The sequence below is a fragment of the Cyanistes caeruleus genome, chromosome Z (genome assembly GCF_971803275.1).
Source record: "Cyanistes caeruleus chromosome Z, bCyaCae1.hap1.1, whole genome shotgun sequence".
NCBI classification, from domain to species: Eukaryota; Metazoa; Chordata; class Aves; order Passeriformes; family Paridae; genus Cyanistes; species Cyanistes caeruleus.
Genome location: NC_141732.1, coordinates 54263378 through 54281804, shown reverse-complemented (window position 1 = coordinate 54281804; position 18427 = coordinate 54263378). Strand labels below are relative to the sequence as shown.

Below are 18427 nucleotides of genomic sequence, written 5' to 3'. Positions count from 1 at the left end.
AAGAGCGCCGCGGGGACGGCCTTCCCCCCTCGTGCATGTCTCCGGCTGCCGCCTCTGCTCCTCGGCTCTCCGCCCGCAGCTCCTGCCTGCCCGCGCACCCCGTCCCCGGCGCGGCGATGTGGCTGGACCGGCAGCACGGAGACCCGAGCGCCTCAGCCGACAGACGCAGCGCGGGGCGGCGGGCGGTCCCCCGCTGCTGGGCGCTGCTGCTGCTGCTCGCCCTCGGCTGCCTGCGCGCCGCCGCCGACGGTGAGTGCGGGGCTGGGGAGCGGGCTGGGGCGCGCATCGCCGGGGCACCTCCCGCCGCTGCCCGCCGCGGCGATTTCCTCTCCTACCACCCTGTCGTTTTGCCTCGCTCTCGTTATTTTCTCCCGCTCTTTCGGGCTGCCGGCCCGCTGTCCCAGGGGGAGCGGGGCGGGCCCCGGCTCCCGGGTGAGCAGGGGGCGCTGCCGCCGCGCCGGCCCCGCCGCCCCCCGAGCCGGGCCAGGCACCGCCTTTCCCCCGGGGCCCCGGGCGGCGGGAGCTGTGAGGGGGGACCGAGCCCCGGGAGCCAGCCGCCTGCTGCGGGAGGAGCCCGGCTTCCTGATCGATGCTAAGGGGGAGGGTCTGAGGGCTGGGGCTAACGCGGAGGGTCGGGAAGGATTGGGGCTCTGTTGTTGGGGGGGAAAGAGAAGCGCTTGAGAAACTCGCGGCGCTAAAGGTGCTGTCAAACTGCGGTACAACTTAGGCTTTGTGTTACCCAGCGGTGTTGGCATGGCTCTAGTTCAGGGTCCGGCGTAGCCAGCGTGAGGGATCTCCACCTGGTGGCCAGGCTGAGTCCTGCCGGGGCTGGCTCTGCGCTCGCCAGTGGCGCTGCTCGTGGCCAGCTCCGGGGCTGCCTCCCGGCGTACAAGCTGTTGCCCCTATTGGCAGGGGTCCTGCACACTGAGCCAGTTGGATGGTCATTTGAAAATATTTTACTCTTAAGCTGAGGTAATAATCATTTGTCTGCCTCCTTTCTTCCTTGAGAAGCTGAGCTGCAGCCTGCTCTCCCAGGTAGGAGGTGGTCAGTTGAGGTCTGCATTGTCGTATGGCTCTTAAATCTCCTGACTATTGTTCTAAAGGCCTAAGTGTCTGATCTTGGCGGTGTTTCCTATAACAGCGTGGAATAGTTCGGACACCAGGTATGTCGGGTCGACCCCTGCCAGCATGTTGTTGCTTGTATCCAGTCCCCATACAAAGAGGGAGAGAAGAAATGTCTGCCTAGTCACCTCTCATCTCCCAGTCACGTAGGTTACTCCCATGCCTAGTCCACAACAGACGTGGTTAAACAGCTGTGGAATGAAGGACCAAGCTGGCTGGCAGTGAAGCTGCTACTGTCCTGTGCTCAGGAATCGCCACAAGAGATACGAAGTGGAGGGTGATTAGTAGGCTAGCTAGCCAAGTTATTCTGATTGTTCCTTCAATTTGAGTTAGTGCCCCCATAAGATCTCTTCTGCTAGTAGTTGCAATTGCCAGGGTCTGCGAGAAGTCTAAGCTAAGCTAAGCTCTGTGTGAGCTCTCACAATGTTTCCCAATCACGGTTGGAAGCTTTTCTGGGACTTGGTGTCAGATGACAGTACACAAGTGTCACATGTTTGAAGCTGCCCAGACAAGTAATCTGGCAACTTGCTTAAGGGGCTGAGACTAACAGTGATAGCTGAGATATAGAGAAAGGTAGTTTAACTTGGGTAGTCAGTCTAACTGTGCTCCTTCACCCCACACCCATTGCTGCATATGGGCCAACTTCTAGTAAGCAGTTACCTAGGGAACAGTAAAATAATATCTTAACAATCACAGGCTCTGACGTATTCCAAATAAAGAGAAAATGTGTGGAGGTGCTTCTACTCTGTTAAAAGCACCTAAAGGGAGGCTTTGTATTAGTAGCTAATTGATGCTGATCCAAAAATCATTAGGTGTCTAGTGACTGAAACTGCAACTTGGTATGACTCCATTGCTTCAAATAGCAGTGAATTAGACCGGTAGTATCTAATCTAACTAAATGGTTACATGACATAGAAGGTGTAAAACAGGGGATCAGAGTTACTGACTGTAAGTAGCCATCTTAACTGGAGCTCATTTCAAGTGGTTGTTAGAGTCTGACAGACATCTTCAGGAGCAGTAGCAGATGCTGACCTTTACCTTTGTGCACCTGTGTCGGAGTTAGGTCTTGTCTATTTTTTTACTTATTTGTGGGCTAAAAGTACTTGCTCTGACATTTCACTTGGTGTCCGCTGCAGAAGCCATGTCTGGTTGTTACGTTTGTAATTGTAAAGTTACAGCTCGTTTGTAATTGTAAAGTTACTCCAAGCTCTGTGGTTTCAGTTACAGTTTCAGTTTGTGTGTAGCTTCCCTGTAGCATTTGGTCAAAATGATGTTTCATTTGTAAGTTACAATGCACTAGGCAGTCTTAGCAAGCCTTCTCTGGTTATTCTAGCTTGAAATAGATTAACTGAGGACCATGGAGTTATTTTGGGGTCTCCTTAGAGGCAGGCTTAGCTAATATCTCTGTACGCTATTTTGGGCAGGTTGACTGTTCTCACTCTGAGCGCCTAGATGAGAAAGTCCCAAAACTAGCAGGAATCAGTTGTTGCATATTTTATGTAGTAGTACAGTAAAACCTGAAATACATGACCAGTGCTCACAACTCTAACCTTCTTCTGGAGGTTTCTGGACAGCAAGGTATTAGGTTTAGAACAAGTTTCTAATTGTGGCATCTACTCCTACTCTTAGGTGTCTGCGGTGTGTTGTCTTGCACAAGGAAAGCCAAATGATTGACAGACCATGACCAAGCAATAGTAGTAGCTTTACAAAACCACGCTGTTAGAAAAGCACATGCTGGTGTAATTCCCAGCCAGAAAAGGAAACAGGGGAATGGAAACAGTATACACAAGAGCTGGTGTTCTGATTTTTGATGCTTTTTGAACACACTTGCCATGAAAAATGTTGCTAGCTGTTCTAACAACTGGGTTACTGCTTTACTTCTCCAGTAAGGCTACTAAACATTAGCAGAACTCAGTAAGATGCTGTTTCACATCTTGATCATGGATTTATAGAAGATATTCAGCAGATAGAATTGCTCTTATGTTATTCTTGATTATAGTGTCCAGCATTTGTGAGTACCTCATGTGTGGTGGCTAGCCAATATAATGTAAAATGGCTGAGTACCTTCCTTCTGCTTGGAAAGTGTCTTGTGTTTTGCATGTCATACAGAGAGGATATAAAATAGAAAATAATTACTAAAATTTGGTGTCCTTTGAGCTCTGGAACGCCAGGACAAAGAACCCTCACTAAATGATGCGACAAACCAAGAAGAATCAGGAGTCTTGCATCGTGCTTTAGGCATGTGCAGCCAATGCTGATGCACAATCTTACACACTTGCCTGCGTGCATTAAGTGGAACAGCTCTGGCTTAGCTGCTGAAGATGCAGGCTGCTGCTTTTAGTGACAGTTATAACAGGGTTTCCAAGACAAGGCATATTCCCTTGAGCGATGGGGTCATACAGTTATAGAGCTGAAGATATTCTGGAAAATGCACTCTAAGGATCCTGCAGAAAGCAGTACCTTACTCAAGTGTACTAACAAATCAAGATTTACCAGTTGTGAAACAATGGACTTTCTTCCAGAAGGAAGTGCTAAATTACTTTGCTCTCTTAACATCACACTTCTTATTAGTGTATAAGAATCTCTGGGTGCCACTGTTTGAGGAGTAACATAAAGCATGAAAACTTGCTCAGCTACAAAGCAGTTATCTAAGCTACCTTTAGAGATGTCTTGGGGATTCTGCTGTAATGTGTTAGCAGCAGAGCATTGAAATGCTAATCCAGCTTGGCATTAATCAAATTCAAACCCAGTTTGCTTAAAGTTTGAAGAGTTTTGAGAATGCGATGCTAGATGCAAGGCAGCAGAAGTAATTGTGGGCACACATTTTTCAAGTCTTCACCCTGTCTTGAAGAAGAAAACAGTAAAAGTAGCACTGAGACTGGTTGCTGCTGTTTAGCAGGTGGACGGTTGTGGTGCTTAAACTCTGCACTTGTATTGTGAAGGAAAGCTTTTGGCTCTACTTTCATGATTGAATAAGGTGATTGCAAAATTTGGAGCTCAGATCTGGTTTCATGTTGATGTTATGCTCTTTATTAGGCTGCGTAGCTTCTTGGTCAGTGGGGAAAGTGAAAAGATATTGCTTGACAGTATCAAGGCTTAGGTTCTTTTTTTCATTGAAGGTGCAAGAGCAAAATGTGAAGAATCCCAGTTTGCCTGTGGTAATGGACGTTGTATTCCTCAAATCTGGAAATGTGATGGTGATGAAGACTGTTCAGATGGCAGTGATGAAAGTGCTTGTGGTAAGTAATCAATACAATACCTCTGTAGTAGTGCGTGCTAATTGGAAGTGGGGACTTAACTCTGGATAGCTGGAGAGATGCTTGTCCCATCCAGCACTTCTGGCAGTCAGACTTCAAAGACAAATTCCTTAGAATAACCACTTCTGATTCCTTGTATCCATCTGAGGCAATTGAATTTTCCTGAGTGTTATCTAACTCTCCTGAAATTGGCAGCTGAGACAAAGCTTGTGACCAAAATTCTTCACTTGTGAGAGTGATGACTGACAGGAACAGAATAAAAGCCTGTTCTCAGTTGTTTCTTGAATACATAATAGAAAATGTTTGCCATTAGCGCTCTGCTGTTGGCTATTCCATGGTTAAAAGTCCTGTTTTATATGTGCAAGTGATTCTGCTGTGTCTCCTATAAACATTAAGTCTAGCTTTGGCTGCCAGCCCTTGCTTTAAGCAGACATAGAAGCCAAGATAGATGACTAGATTTACTTGGAGACCAGGCAAAGCATGCTCTATATCCATCACTGGTATGGTTGAAGGGCCAGTCTCTTTAAGCAGATCTAAACTATTACCCTAGAGTTACATAGTACCATGCTTCTGTAATGACAAATCAAATGCCCTGACTATAAACTCAGAGTTCAAAACCTAAATATTAATATCAATAGATCTTATTTTAACTCAAGTCTGTTCAAAGCAGCAGCTAATATAGACTAACCTGCTTAGTCTCTTTAGCAACAGAGGTCCTTCAGTGCCTGATTGGATTAATATAAATGTTTCTCTGTGCACAGAATAACTCTGTAGGAAGTGTTCAGCAGCACTGTTTACTGGGTTGGTGGGGGACAACACCAGGCATCCATGAACCAAGGATATTGAATAACTTTCTAGGGCCACAAAGCTGATCCCTGTTAGCAATAAATAAGCTAAGCTCTGGTCTCTAAACAAGTGTCTTTTTCTCCCTTGCAGTGAAGAAAACATGTGCCGAATCTGATTTTGTGTGCCTCAGTGGCCAATGTGTGCCTAACAGATGGCAGTGTGATGGGGATCCGGACTGTGAGGATGGGTCTGATGAGAGTTCCGAACTGTGCCGTAAGTGAACCTGGCGTGGTGGTGTCCCCAGGCCTGTGAGGAGGAGCAGTTTGACTTTTTGCCTGCTTGCAGTCTGGCTCTCCTCCTAAAACAAGGATGAACTTGTCTTGGGGAGCACCTTCCTAAGTGCTTGGCCTTGTCAGGGTCTTGAGGAGACATTTCACTGCTTAAGAAGATGCAGAACTGAGTGGGCAGTCTTGCACTTGTACTGGTAAGTGCAAGTACCAGGTTTTGCTCACAGTCAGAAGCAGCAAGTAGAGCATGGCAGGCCTGACCATCAGTGTGGCTTGTCCAAGTGATTACTGTTCTCCAAGGCAGCTACTTGGCAATTGCAGTCCCAATACTACCAAAGCTAACATAGGGACTGAGTATCTGACTACATGTTGAGTGTGGGAAGCAGTAGTGCAGAGGCTTGACAGTGAGGTCCCAGGATTAGCAACTCTGGTCTGAAGTATCATAACTCATCAAGCAATATAAATCCAGGAAATGTAATTTTCCTGTATCAATAGGATCCACAGTGGGAAATACTTCAGCTCCAAGTTGTAGTGCACTTTGGCATTACTCCTCCCTACTACTACTTGTTGTAGCTCAAGCTGCTGTAGTATAACTGGAGTGCAGTCAAAAAGCTACCACAACAAAGGTTCCCTTAAAATACTTACCTCTTAGGAACTGGAAACATCTTTTTTAACTAAACACTACAGAATAGTATAGCCTTTTCCATCAATTTATACAGACATCATGTAGACATCTAAATAACTGCAACTTTTTCCAGACCTGAAGCCCTTCAGTCTCAGTTTTCAGCACAAATGCTGAAACCCAAGATCAGTAGCCCTTAGATTGAACTTAAGCTTTTTTTCCAATAGATACAAGAACATGCCGGGTAAATGAAATCAGCTGTGGTCCTCAGTCAACTCAGTGTATCCCGGTGTCCTGGAAATGTGATGGTGAAAAAGACTGTGACAGTGAAGAAGATGAACAGAATTGTGGTAAGGAGGGAAATCGTGGCTGTTATTTGAAATTGACTTATCTGGAAAGGAGCTAGCTGGGGAGATGAATTTTTGATAGTACCAATATCTCTCGTACATTCATCTTGTTTTGCAGATACTTAAAGCAAACTTTTTCTAACACTCCTCTATCCTGCTAAGTTAAGAGCTACAATAATGTAAACTTTTTAATGTGTGTCTTTCTTTGCCAATTTTGGCAGTAGCCATAGGTAGGCTTAGTCACCCGGCAAGCCAACTGTCAGAACTTGTTCTCTGGAGAATTTCTGAAATTCCTGCTTACATTAACAAATTGTCTCCTAAAAGAAGAGTAGCAACTTCTCTACTTCTACTTAGAACTCTCTTCTAAGGGCATAGCTGATCTACTTTATAGGCCTATCCTGAAATATCTGTGAAGCTGGATTTCTGGTGTTTTGAGTTGCAAGGGGGAAGAACCTTCAGGCTGGTACACAAGTAGAGCTGCCACGTGCAGCATTAGAGTGCAGAATTCCTGGCTTATTCAAAAGAATTTGCATATATATGAGTTTTCTGAGGTGTCCTGAAAAATATTTCCTGTAACCAAAGCCACAGGGCTGGGTTCCATTAGAACCACCTTACCTGGGTGGCCTTATAAGACTCAGATCTCCAGACTTTTGCTATGTGTCTGTGGAGTTGCCAACTTACTCAGCAAGCTAAGGCCTTTATCTACAAGTGAATCTACAGACAGTGTTTCTAATGAAGCTGATAAAACTATGAGCCTAGGCATATTGAGCTGTTAGCTACATTGCTATTAAACCAGCATAATTTGTACTGACATAAATTGCATGCATGTGCTTAACCATGGGATCACCTCGGGCAAGATCTTAATTTAGTATCCCCGCTGGTCCAGGCAAACGGGCCACTGCTGTCCTGAGGACCAGCTCAGAACACTTTCATTTCAAACTGCAGTACATGCTGACCATCAGACTACCTTAATCTTAGTCTGTACTCTTGAGTTAGCAATTCTTCTACCTTCTGTCTTTGATTCACAGGGTTAGACCCTGTTCTCTGAAAGACTTGCAGTCTGAAGAGCAGGACAACCTAGCTACTTCAGAAGGTTATTTTCACTCGGTAATTCAAATCTGATGCCTATCAGATTGGATTTACAATGTCCAATGGCAAAGAGGCTGGTCTATGGAACCCAAATGTCCTGTAGGTGGTCATTTAAGCTTCCCTATTGCCTTATACAGGATGCTGATCTTCTGTCAGCTAACAGCTGCAAAAAAACAATGCCTTAACACAAAAGTCAGCCTTCTTGTGATAATGTGCAAATTTCTCTTACTCCCATTACCCCAGGCAATGTGACTTGTAGTCCAGCAGACTTCACATGCAGCAGTGGGCAATGTATTTCCAAGAGCTTTGTCTGCAATGGTCAAGATGACTGCAGTGATGGTAGTGATGAGCTGGAGTGTGCACCTCCTACCTGTGGAGTTCATGAGTTCCAATGCAAGAGCTCAACCTGCATCCCACTCAGCTGGGTGTGTGATAATGATGCTGACTGCTCTGACCACTCAGATGAGTCTCTAGAGCAATGTGGCCGTCAGCCTGCACTTTCTGTGAAGTGCTCTGCCAGTGAGGTACAGTGTGGCTCAGGTGAATGTATCCACAAAAAGTGGCGCTGTGATGGAGATCCTGACTGCAAGGATGGAAGTGATGAAATCAATTGCCGTAAGTTCACTTGTTCCTTCTCTAGGAGGTACTGCTTGACTCCTCTTTCATTTCCTTTGCTTCAGTAAATCTCAGGAGTAAAAGTCTCTAATGGCTGTGTCCTCAGCTTCTCGGACCTGCAGACCAGATCAGTTCAGATGTGAAGATGGAAACTGCATCCATGGGAGTAGGCAGTGCAATGGTGTGAGAGATTGTCTTGATGGCACAGATGAAGCAAATTGTAACAATGGTAAGTGTGGAACTGAGCAAGAATAGTCTTTGCAGAATATCTGTTGAAGCTTGCAATCACCCTTACTATCTTCATTATGTCAGTTATTCAGTGCGCTGGACCTGGCAAATTCAAGTGCAGAAGTGGAGAATGCATAGATATCAATAAAGTGTGTAACCAGCAGAGAGACTGCAAGGACTGGAGTGATGAGCCCCTCAAGGAGTGTAGTAAGTGAATAAACTCTTTGCACAATGTTGACTACTAGATATACTTGGATATAGCTTCTGAGTTGTCAGATGTCAGCTGGAATGCCCATTGGCACTTCTTGGTGACAAACTTACAACTGAGACCAGGCTAGTTAATAGGGTCATTTTATCGTAGCCAAACTGGCTGATAGGATGATTTCTCTGTAGCCAAGAAGGCACTTGAATGCGTGAGAAACACTGAAACTTCAGGAGCCTCGATCTTTATTGCTGCCTGCTTGTAACACTCAGAAGGTGCTGATAGCTGAGTGTATGTGACTTTCAGGTGGTTCTCTTGCATATGACTTCAAGTGCCAGAACAGTTTATCAGATGTGGCAGACATTGTTAGGAAATGGATGTGTACCTGGTGAAATGTTTCATGGCTAAGGCTGTAAGACTAAACATGCATGCCTTCTCAGAAGTGGCCAATTCTCTCTTCTAGACGTAAATGAATGTCTGGTGAACAATGGTGGATGCTCTCATATCTGCAGAGATCTTATTATTGGCTATGAATGTGACTGTCCAGCTGGGTTTGAGCTTTTGGACAGGAGAACCTGTGGAGGCAAGTATCTAGTAGTTTAACATAGACTCTACTAACGATAATAGAAGTGAACATAAATGAAATTTTTGTTTTTACAGATATTGATGAATGTCAGAACCCTGGTATCTGTAGTCAGATCTGTATCAACCTGAAAGGGGGCTATAAATGTGAATGTAGCCGTGGCTATCAGATGGATCTTGCTACTGGGGTGTGCAAGGCAGTTGGTGAGTGTTGACCTAAGGTTTTTATATCCCCACTTTAAAACGAGTGAGCACGTGATGCACTTTATAGTACTGTGGCTTTTACACTAGCTGTTGTGGTGTTACTGATCACTACTAACACTTTGAATGATGCCATGATACCATTCTTAAAGCTGACTTGCGTAAACTGCTTGTATCTGCTCCCTGGGCAGGAGAATCCTCCCCATCAAGTTGTGCAGGGAGAAAAGGATGAGTTATGGTACAGCCAAGACCTCTGTCAGTATCTGCTACCAAGTGTGGAATGGCAAATACTAAACAGGATGACTTAAAACTTTTTGTAAAAGAAAAGTATGTGACTGAATATCTAGAAGTACAGATAACACTTAAACTCTTTTCACAGGGAAAGAACCAAGTCTAATTTTCACCAACCGCCGGGACATCAGGAAGATTGGCCTTGAGAGAAAAGAATACATTCAGCTTGTAGAACAGCTAAGAAACTCTATAGCTCTAGATGCCGATATTGCTGAGGAAAAACTTTACTGGGCAGACTTCAGCCAAAAAGCAATCTTCAGGTAAATAGGCTTAGCTTCTTAACCTGGTGTACTTCCCTAAACCATCCAATGTTTTACCCAAGCTATTTCCCTAATCTCTGGTAATGAAAACTAGATTCCTGGTGGCCTAAAGACAAAGTACAGCTGATGCAAGTTCCTAGTAACTGCTGCTACGTTTGTACAAAAGGCACTCTGTGGAAAGTCCCACATGCACCTTCTGCCTGAAAACTTGGCAGTATTTGCTGTGGTGTGCCAAGGGATAGTATCTGTGGAGGAAGTGGTTGAAAGTGAGTAATTCTTGCATTCCAGTGCTTCTATTGATACCCGTGATAAAGTTGGAACTCACATCAGAATCCTGGACAACATACACAGCCCTGCAGGAATTGCTGTTGACTGGGTTTATAAGAACATCTACTGGTCTGATTCAACTGCCAAGACCATTTCAGTGGCTACCCTAGATGGCACAAAAAGAAAGGTTTTGTTTCTCTCTGAGCTGAGAGAGCCAGCTTCTATTGCTGTAGATCCTATCTCCGGGTGAGTATTTGTCCAGGTTCTTTTAAAAGAGCGGACCTACCAACTACATGTTCTGATAACTGACTTAGGTAGCCTTTGTTAGTTATTGGTCGTAATAAAGAGTGATACTACACAGTACTATAGTGCATCATACAACATAAATTCTGCTTCACAGCTTTATGTACTGGTCAGACTGGGGTGAGCCAGCAAAAATTGAAAAAGCAGGAATGAATGGATTTGACAGACAGCAGCTTGTGACAACAGAAATCCAATGGCCTAATGGAATTGCTCTAGGTATGTTGAACTTGTCTCTGTGCCAGAGGTATTCTGGAGCTTTAGCAATTTTTTTGCTACAAAAGCCAAGGTCATTCTTCAGAGAACTATTTTCAGCTTCTGAGAAAGGGAACCTTCTGTATGCCTGAAGGCATTGCAACAAGCATCAGCACTTCTCAGATACTGAAATAGTAACTTTCCCTGAACTGCTCTATATTGTAGTTGAGGCACAGGCCACATAGGCATCACGGCAGCAGCCCTCTGTATCCTGGAGTGGTAAGAAAGTAGGGCAGCACTGCCACCATTCTCAAACCTGTGGGTGTTTTAATTCTTGCAGCAAGTTTTGGAGGTTTCCTCCATGTGGACACTAAATATATTTGGTGTTTTCCCCCTCCTAGATCTTGTAAAAAGCCGCCTGTACTGGCTTGATTCTAAATTGCACATGCTGTCAAGTGTGGACTTGAATGGCCAGGATCGTAGAATTGTGCTGAAATCACATATGTTCCTTCCTCATCCTCTTGCTCTAACCATCTTTGAGGTAAGAATGACTTCCTATAGTCATTGTCAAAGATCCTCTTGCTGGTATGTGGCAGGAAATGATAGGGCTGATGGTATCATGGAGGTGATGGGATGCAATGACATTGTCTTCTAGGACCGTGTGTACTGGATTGACGGAGAGAATGAGGCAGTCTATGGTGCCAACAAATTTACTGGAACCGAGTTGGTCACCCTAGTGAACAACCTCAATGACGCACAGGACATCATTGTGTATCATGAACTTGTTCAGCCTTCAGGTAATTTCAATACAATCTATAGTTAAGGCAGTGTATACTTGTAGGAAGTCTGCCCTGCCTGGATGGTGGCAAGTGGTATCCCTTTACTGTATAGCTGTCCATTTCTACTTCTGCTTGGAGCTTCTAACACAGGCAGCCCCATGGGGTTTGAGAGGTCTAGTTGCAATTGCCCTTTCTTGGGCAGAGCAGATAGAAATCTATAACCAGCTGGGACGAGTAATTCTACTAAAACAATTGCTGAGCAAATAGTTCTGCTGCAGACCTGGAGCGTGAAGGCTCACTCTATTTCACTCCTTAATTGCTGTACCAACAGGTAGGAACTGGTGTGAAGAGAACATGGCAAATGGAGGGTGTAGCTACCTGTGCCTTCCTGCTCCTCAGATAAATGAACATTCTCCAAAGTACACGTGTGCATGTCCTGCTGGGTACTTCTTGCAGGAGGATGGTCTGAGATGTACAGGTACTGTAACACAACTAGGATCTTTCCCATGATGAATGGGGAAAAGAGTTGGAGAGTATTGAACCTGTTAGTGGGAAGGAAATACAGTACTATAGGCTGACAGCTTTGCTAAAATTAATCTGATGTTATTAATCTTGGATGGGGGGGAAATCTTATGCATTAATATGGCCCTCAGAGTCTGCTGTTTAAAGTCCACGCTTTACTTCTGCATCATCATCATTTGCAATAGGGCCTTGTACCTCCATGACTTTCTGCAGACAGCAAGCACAAGACCAAAACATACTCGGCCTCTTATAAAACAGGAGTATAAACTGTCATGGCTGTACATAAAAAATAGAGTGTTCAAAAGGTGATTAGCTAATGTTGCTATCCAAGGAGGTTTTTACCTCTTTTTCGGTCCAGATGAACTTGCTGCTGTGCTACTGTTGTCAGCACTGACTATGCAGCAAGCTTGCTTTGTCCAGTAGAGTGGAACTAGAAACTCCAAGGTGCCACTGACTATATTGCATGTTGATTCTGACTGCCACAGAGCGCTAAATGCAAGGATGCTGGCCTCCCTTGGCTGCTCTAAAAGGTTGATATGGGTATCAAGGGTTGTACCTAACCAGTAAACTTGTAAAACTAAAACCTTATTCAGAAAACCTTTTGTGAGAGGTGGGATGGCTTACAACTGTTGTGACTTTAAATACCTGTAATTATTTTCTCATTAGCTGTCCGGCCTTGTTCTTGGAACTACTTACCATTAAGAACTCTCTGCTGAGGGTGTGCTAGTGAAATAGTTAATGTCAGTGTTCCCAGTGACGCTAACAAGCTGCATGATCATTTTTGTCATCTGCTAAACCTTCACTACCATGGCTCTCATAGCAAAGCCATTGCAGAACTTCAGGATTAACTGATCTATAATTAGTTCTTGATCTATAATTAGTTTCAGGTACTGGAACAACTGTGGCTTACACTGAGGCTAAAGATACCAGCACAACAGAAAAATCTCCAACTGTTGGACTAGTTCCTGGAGGTACTGGTCCCAATAACTCACACTGCTAAACATTAGAGAAATTAAATGCAAACTGACCAACTAGCCTACTTGGAAGTTTTCTCCTTTGCATGCGAGTAGAGAACACAGGCCAGATCATTTGTGTAGTGTAACAGCTGGAGCATGTGTTAAATAGATTTAGTTCACATAGGACAATGTGGAACCTGTGGGTTCCATGAAATCCCAGGAGTGCTCAGAGAAGGCAAGCAATAAAGAAAGCTTCCAACTAATACAGGATGAAGCATGTTAGGCTGTTCTAGCAGTGTGCTACTGAGAAGCTAATCAAATAGGAGCTTCTGGGTTTGGGGAATGCTTGCATATGACAGCCTGCCTGCCTGTCAGTACGCAAACTCACTGCGTCAAATTCTCACGCAGGATTCAACACTAGTGGTACAACCTCTGAAGTAGCAGCAGCTGGAAGAACATCAGCAGCTTGGATCATTCTTCCTGCTGGTGAGTACAACATTTACTAGCTTTTGGGACCCCATGTGGTAGGACAAGCCACTCTTAGGAGCTTGACCTGACTCTACTCTGTTTTTGCAATCTGTCTTCCTGTAGTATTGCTGATGATGGCTGCAGCAGCTGGCTACTTCATGTGGCGCAACTGGCAGCACAAGAACATGAAAAGCATGAATTTTGATAATCCAGTCTACCTAAAAACTACCGAAGAGGACCTCACAATTGATATTGGAAGACACAGTGGTTCAGTAGGACACACCTACCCTGCAGTAAGTAAACCTATTATTAACCTGTTACGCCTGAGACTCCAGGTTAATACTTAGACTGCCAAAGGATATCTGAGTTGAGTTTAGGAGAGGTCTCTGCTTTTGAAAGCTCCTGGGCTGAATCGTCTGACAGCTTTACCTATAATCAGGGTTAAAGTTGTGGTAGGTAACTAGTGTCTGTACCTGGCTTGGAGAAATCCGTGCTGAATGTGGTCACTAGCCTGCAGAATTAGCCATGACGTGTGTTGCCTTATGTCTTTTATTAATGCAACTGTAGCCAACTTGTACTTATTTTTTTACAGATATCTGTTGTCAGCACAGATGATGATATGGCGTGAGCACTGGATCAGCAATCACTTTCAGTTTACTTGTGTCTTATGTTCTTTGGGGATAGTAACCAGGTTTGTGGCTGAAGGACTTCCTCCGTTCTTGGAAGAAAGAAGATACTTTCTGTATTTATGGAACACTTGTGTAAATAGTTATTTTCTACAGCTTAACAACTCTGTAAATACCTGTCCACAACAATTCAGCTGTTAGCGGTTACAGTTTTATCAGTAACCCTTGGGTTGGTTAGTCAGTAACATCACTGACCAAATATAAAGCACTTTCCATAGAAAGCCATATTCCAGCCACAACTTGTAACACCTGTACATATGTCTATAGGCCACTTGTAAATAACTATTGGAAAATCACTATCAAGCACTTTGAGATACTTCAGATGTAAATTATTGTACACACTCTTTTTCATTGATTGGGGCAATGGCAATAGGAAAAAACGGGTTACTATGATTGCCAAAAATTTGTAAACAAAAGTAATTTTATATGTATGATTGTTTCAATCTTGTCCATTACCTCTTAGAGGCCTACAAGAATGAATGATCTTTAAGAAACCACTGTAAAACTCAAATGCAGCCAAGGGGATAAAAATAAAATGAGTCAAGCAGTTGAAATATTGTTCCTGATTATTATGTTAGCATCGAAGTAAAAGGATGTATCTCCTAAGTTGAAAGCCTTAGTAGGCTGCACTACCACTGCTAGCCAGATCATGAAGTATTTCTTCACTTATTTCAGCAGCATTCTAGGCAGCTAAGACACTTGCCAGGTGGCATGTTTGTTCTTGAGACTGATAGTCTACGCAGAGTAATGGACAGAGTGAGTCTCCTATCACAAGGAGGAGCCTGGCTGATCTTCTAAGTTAGGACTGATGCTGGCTAAAATTACTCAACTGCTACTGCAAGGTTTTGAAAGGCAGCATTGGCAGACATGTGAAATGGAGATGGGTCAGAGCATGGTCTGACAGGTGAGTGTGGGTCCTTGCAGTGTCAGGCTGCTGGCAATTACTCCCCATGACTTCTGTAGTATGACATGCTACTTGACTCATGCTAGTCCTTCCCCCTTCAAGGTAAGAAAAAATTGCTTATGGTGGGGAGGGATGCAGTTTCAAGTGTAAGATGTAGTTTGGAAGAAGCAATAACTTCTTGGTTGTGCTTTAGTGATGACATGTTAAATCATTCTCAGTCAATGTCTCTGAAATAATAAGAACAAAAATCATCAAGTCAGAACTTGGATCAGTTCCTAGGCTTGCTTCTAATGCCTGTTTTCATTGCAGTTACAGCTGGGGTCTGTTCTCTTAATGGTCTTCTTGTACTGTTGACTCAGTTATTAGCAGATGAGGACAGCTGCCAACTTGTGCAGATTTAAAATAAGTTGTTTCTAGCAAGTTCAACACTGTTCGGTGAGTTGAAGCTTCTAACCATCTATATCTGGCAACTCTTGACTGCAGGCATTTAAGATATCTGGAACTCATGTGGACTAAATTGTGTTGCAAAGATTAGTATGTAAGGGGGCCTCTAAAGTTTCTGGCTAGCAATACTGTATCTATTTTACCATGTATTTTTTGGGATAAAGTGCCTTTCATAGCTGCCTAATATGTGAGGTTTGTTAGTTATGGGGTAGAATTCTGCTTTTTCAGTTAGACTTCTAACTCTGGATACTCTGAAGTATTTGTGTTCAAACATAATTCTCAGTCAGATGGTTGATTATAAATTCACATGGCAGCTAATTACGGGCAAAATGCTCTGCCTACTCAGTCTTTGTACAGAGCAGCTCTACTTTTTTGCTGATGTTTGTTGCTCTTACCAGTATCATACCAAATGGTATAAGGAGAGACCAGTAAGTAAAAGACATTTCTTCCCGAGGTTAATATTTATTTGAGGTAGCAACTTAAGTCTATTTTGGGAACCTGAGGTAGTTTTTACAGACACTGTGGGCTCTAGGAACTGGAGTAAAGTTTTCTGACTTTACTGCAATGTGCTGAACAAAGTATAGTGGCTTGACAAACCAAATTTGTTCCTGTACTCTAAAGGGGACTTAACACTTTACCAGATAAAACTCCCATGGCTTCATATGACAGGAGGGGGAAGTGTGGAATATCAGGCAGTAGCAGGAGATTATATAAGATAGCCTGTACTTATTTGCAAATGTTGTTTGGTTTTTAGTCTCACTAGGTTTATTCTTTCCTGCCCCTCTTCATTTCTGTATTATGAAGTCATTGTTTACTTCCACAGCAGGCTTAGAGAGTGGTCAGGGATTCCTTCTGTAAAAACTGATCCAACCTGCAATGACAAATACCTTCCTCTCTTTGAACAGATTTTTTTCCTCCTGCCATCTGGAAGTGTTTGACTCTGTTGTACTCCTCGTCATATGACTCCTTTGGCATGTAGTTAAGGTGGTACAGCTGTACTGAGCACTCCTACAGCAGCACCCTGTAGCTGTGCTGGTATCCACTAAAGGAATTCTCAGTCATCCCTGTCTCAGCTCCTCTTCTGCAGTCTTGTGGTATCCCAGAGCAATGGGACATTAATAACCTCTTTGGTCAGATTTTGCTGTTAAGTTGACTTTATATTGCTTCTGAAGAATTTTCTGCTTATAGTTGACTAGCTAGTATTCAAGGTAATGGTATAGTTTTTTGCTTCCCAGAAGGATATGTAAGATCTCTGGTTCTAAATACTGTTTATTTCTCTTTAGTATCAGCTGGCCAGTGTGAGTGCAAAGCTAAATTTGAATCTGGCTTTTTCTTTCCCTTATAAATATGCAAATTTCTCTTAATACACTCCCTCTGCTCCCACATTATTTTTTGCCTCCTATTTGATCTTCCTTTGATTTTATTGCACTGTAAATATTTTACATTGTTGCTCAGAGGGCAGTTAACATAAAGTGAATTGATGCAGCTCATGTGATTTTTCTGCCACTTCTGGACCTTGTTCCTCTACAGCTATCTACAATTTTTCTTTTCCAACCCAACTTGTATTTGCCTATGTTTTTAATGAACATACCTTTTTTCCAATCAGATCTATCCTGAAAAAGTGAAGATGCATTTATCTATTTTTACGTAGGTGCTGAATCTTGCTAGATAGAAGTACAGCAACAAAGACTTAGCCTGGAAGAAATAGTGTGGGGGTCCTCAGATAAAGGAAAAAAGCATACAGCTGCAGAAGCTCTCTTCACTTCACAGCTGAGATATAGGTGGAGTCTGGCCAGTACTTCCGTAGATATGGCACAGCATGTCTGTGGAGAAATATCTCCTGTTCCTTCTTTGAGCTGGCTCACAGTGGTGGTTGGTATTGTCACTTACTGGAAGAAGCTGTCTGGAGAGGTCTGACTGCTAAGTTGTAAAAGCCAACTTAATACATTCCTGGCTTGCTGGCTTTCACTTTTCCTCTCTTGAAAGAGCTTTGAAATTTGCCCATATCAAATGAGAAGTTCTTTAGAGCAGGGGAGGGACAGACAGGCTGAGCAACCAGTTAAGCTACTGAATATCCAGGCTGTTAAATATCTAAAATAAGGACTGCCTGTGGAAAGAATGACTGATGGTCTTAATTCTCCTTGCACAGCCCTGGTTGGGACATTTCCACACCGCTGTCAAGCAATGAAAAATGCTTCATATCATACGTGAGACTTCCCCTCCACCCCAACAACCTAAACAGGTAACTGAAGGCAGACTTCACTCTTTGCTAGGTAATTAATTGCTTGAAGATAGGAAACACTAAGCATTAAATCAAGACAAATGACTGGGAAAAACGCATTTCATAGAAATGGATTTGTGCTGTGGAGATGTCCTCTGTAGAAAAACTGTAGACAGTTTTTAGGTAATTTTTCCCTCCTTCCTAGACATCCTTTCCTAGAGAAAAACTTCAAAATATATGGAATGTTTTATTGTACTGCCAGTGCATAGACTTAAAGTTAATAGTTGGATAGGAATGTAAAAAGATTAACATTCAGAGGACTTGTTTCTTTCCAGTGGGAAGTGTTTCTGAAAGGCCTCTTGGAAAGGCTGGTCATTGAGTACAGTCAATGCCACAACCATCTAGAAACAGTGCTGCATGTTCTAATGTCCCCTTTGTGGATAGGTGCAACTGAGAAGTGTGGTTTAGACTTCTTGCTCCTTTTCCAGGCCCTTAAATATATGGGAGCTCATATGAGCATTTAAATAAAGACTTTCTTGAAAGCTAGATTGTGGTTTGGTAATTCCATAGTGTGTTGTGGCTGCTACTGCCTAAGTGACAAATAGGGAGGGTTTCAAAGGTTTTGGCTGGTGCCTCAAGAGGTAAAAAAAAGTTCATCCCATCAACTTTCTACAAATAATGATCCTTAATGAAGCCTCAGTATAAAATTCAAGTTACAATTCAAGTGCTATAGTCATACAGGAGCAACTTGATCATTCCAGCTTTAACTAGAAGAAACACTGATAATTCTTTAATT

General features: G+C 43.4%; 1 protein-coding gene across 2 annotated transcripts; it reads left to right on the top strand.

Moving 5' to 3' along the window:
* Positions 1 to 31: 31 nt before the first annotated feature.
* VLDLR (very low density lipoprotein receptor) lies at positions 32 to 14616 on the top strand. Of its 2 annotated transcripts, XM_086867956.1 has the most exons (19): positions 32 to 249; positions 4242 to 4361; positions 5316 to 5438; positions 6302 to 6424; positions 7754 to 8125; positions 8232 to 8354; positions 8438 to 8560; positions 9019 to 9138; positions 9216 to 9341; positions 9718 to 9889; positions 10178 to 10402; positions 10557 to 10675; positions 11053 to 11192; positions 11307 to 11448; positions 11762 to 11908; positions 12834 to 12923; positions 13317 to 13394; positions 13500 to 13669; positions 13969 to 14616. In XM_086867956.1, the coding sequence occupies exons 1-19, from the start codon at positions 36 to 38 to the stop codon at positions 14002 to 14004; spliced, it is 2763 nt and encodes a 920-aa protein (XP_086724082.1). In that variant the 5' UTR covers positions 32 to 35; the 3' UTR covers positions 14005 to 14616. The 2 variants fall into 2 exon arrangements, with proteins under 2 accessions (XP_086724082.1, XP_086724083.1); XM_086867957.1 differs by lacking the exon at positions 12834 to 12923.
* The last annotated feature ends 3811 nt before the right edge of the window (positions 14617 to 18427 follow it).

Excerpts from the sequence above, each read along its gene's own strand:
- VLDLR (XM_086867956.1), top strand. The coding sequence starts at position 36 with ATGTCTCCGGCTGCCGCCTCTGCTCCTCGGCTCTCCGCCCGCAGCTCC. Across the intron at positions 9,890-10,177 it reads AGCCAAAAAGCAATCTTCAG|TGCTTCTATTGATACCCGTG; the intron begins GTAAATAGGCTT and ends CTTGCATTCCAG. Across the intron at positions 11,909-12,833 it reads GGATGGTCTGAGATGTACAG|TTTCAGGTACTGGAACAACT; the intron begins GTACTGTAACAC and ends ATCTATAATTAG.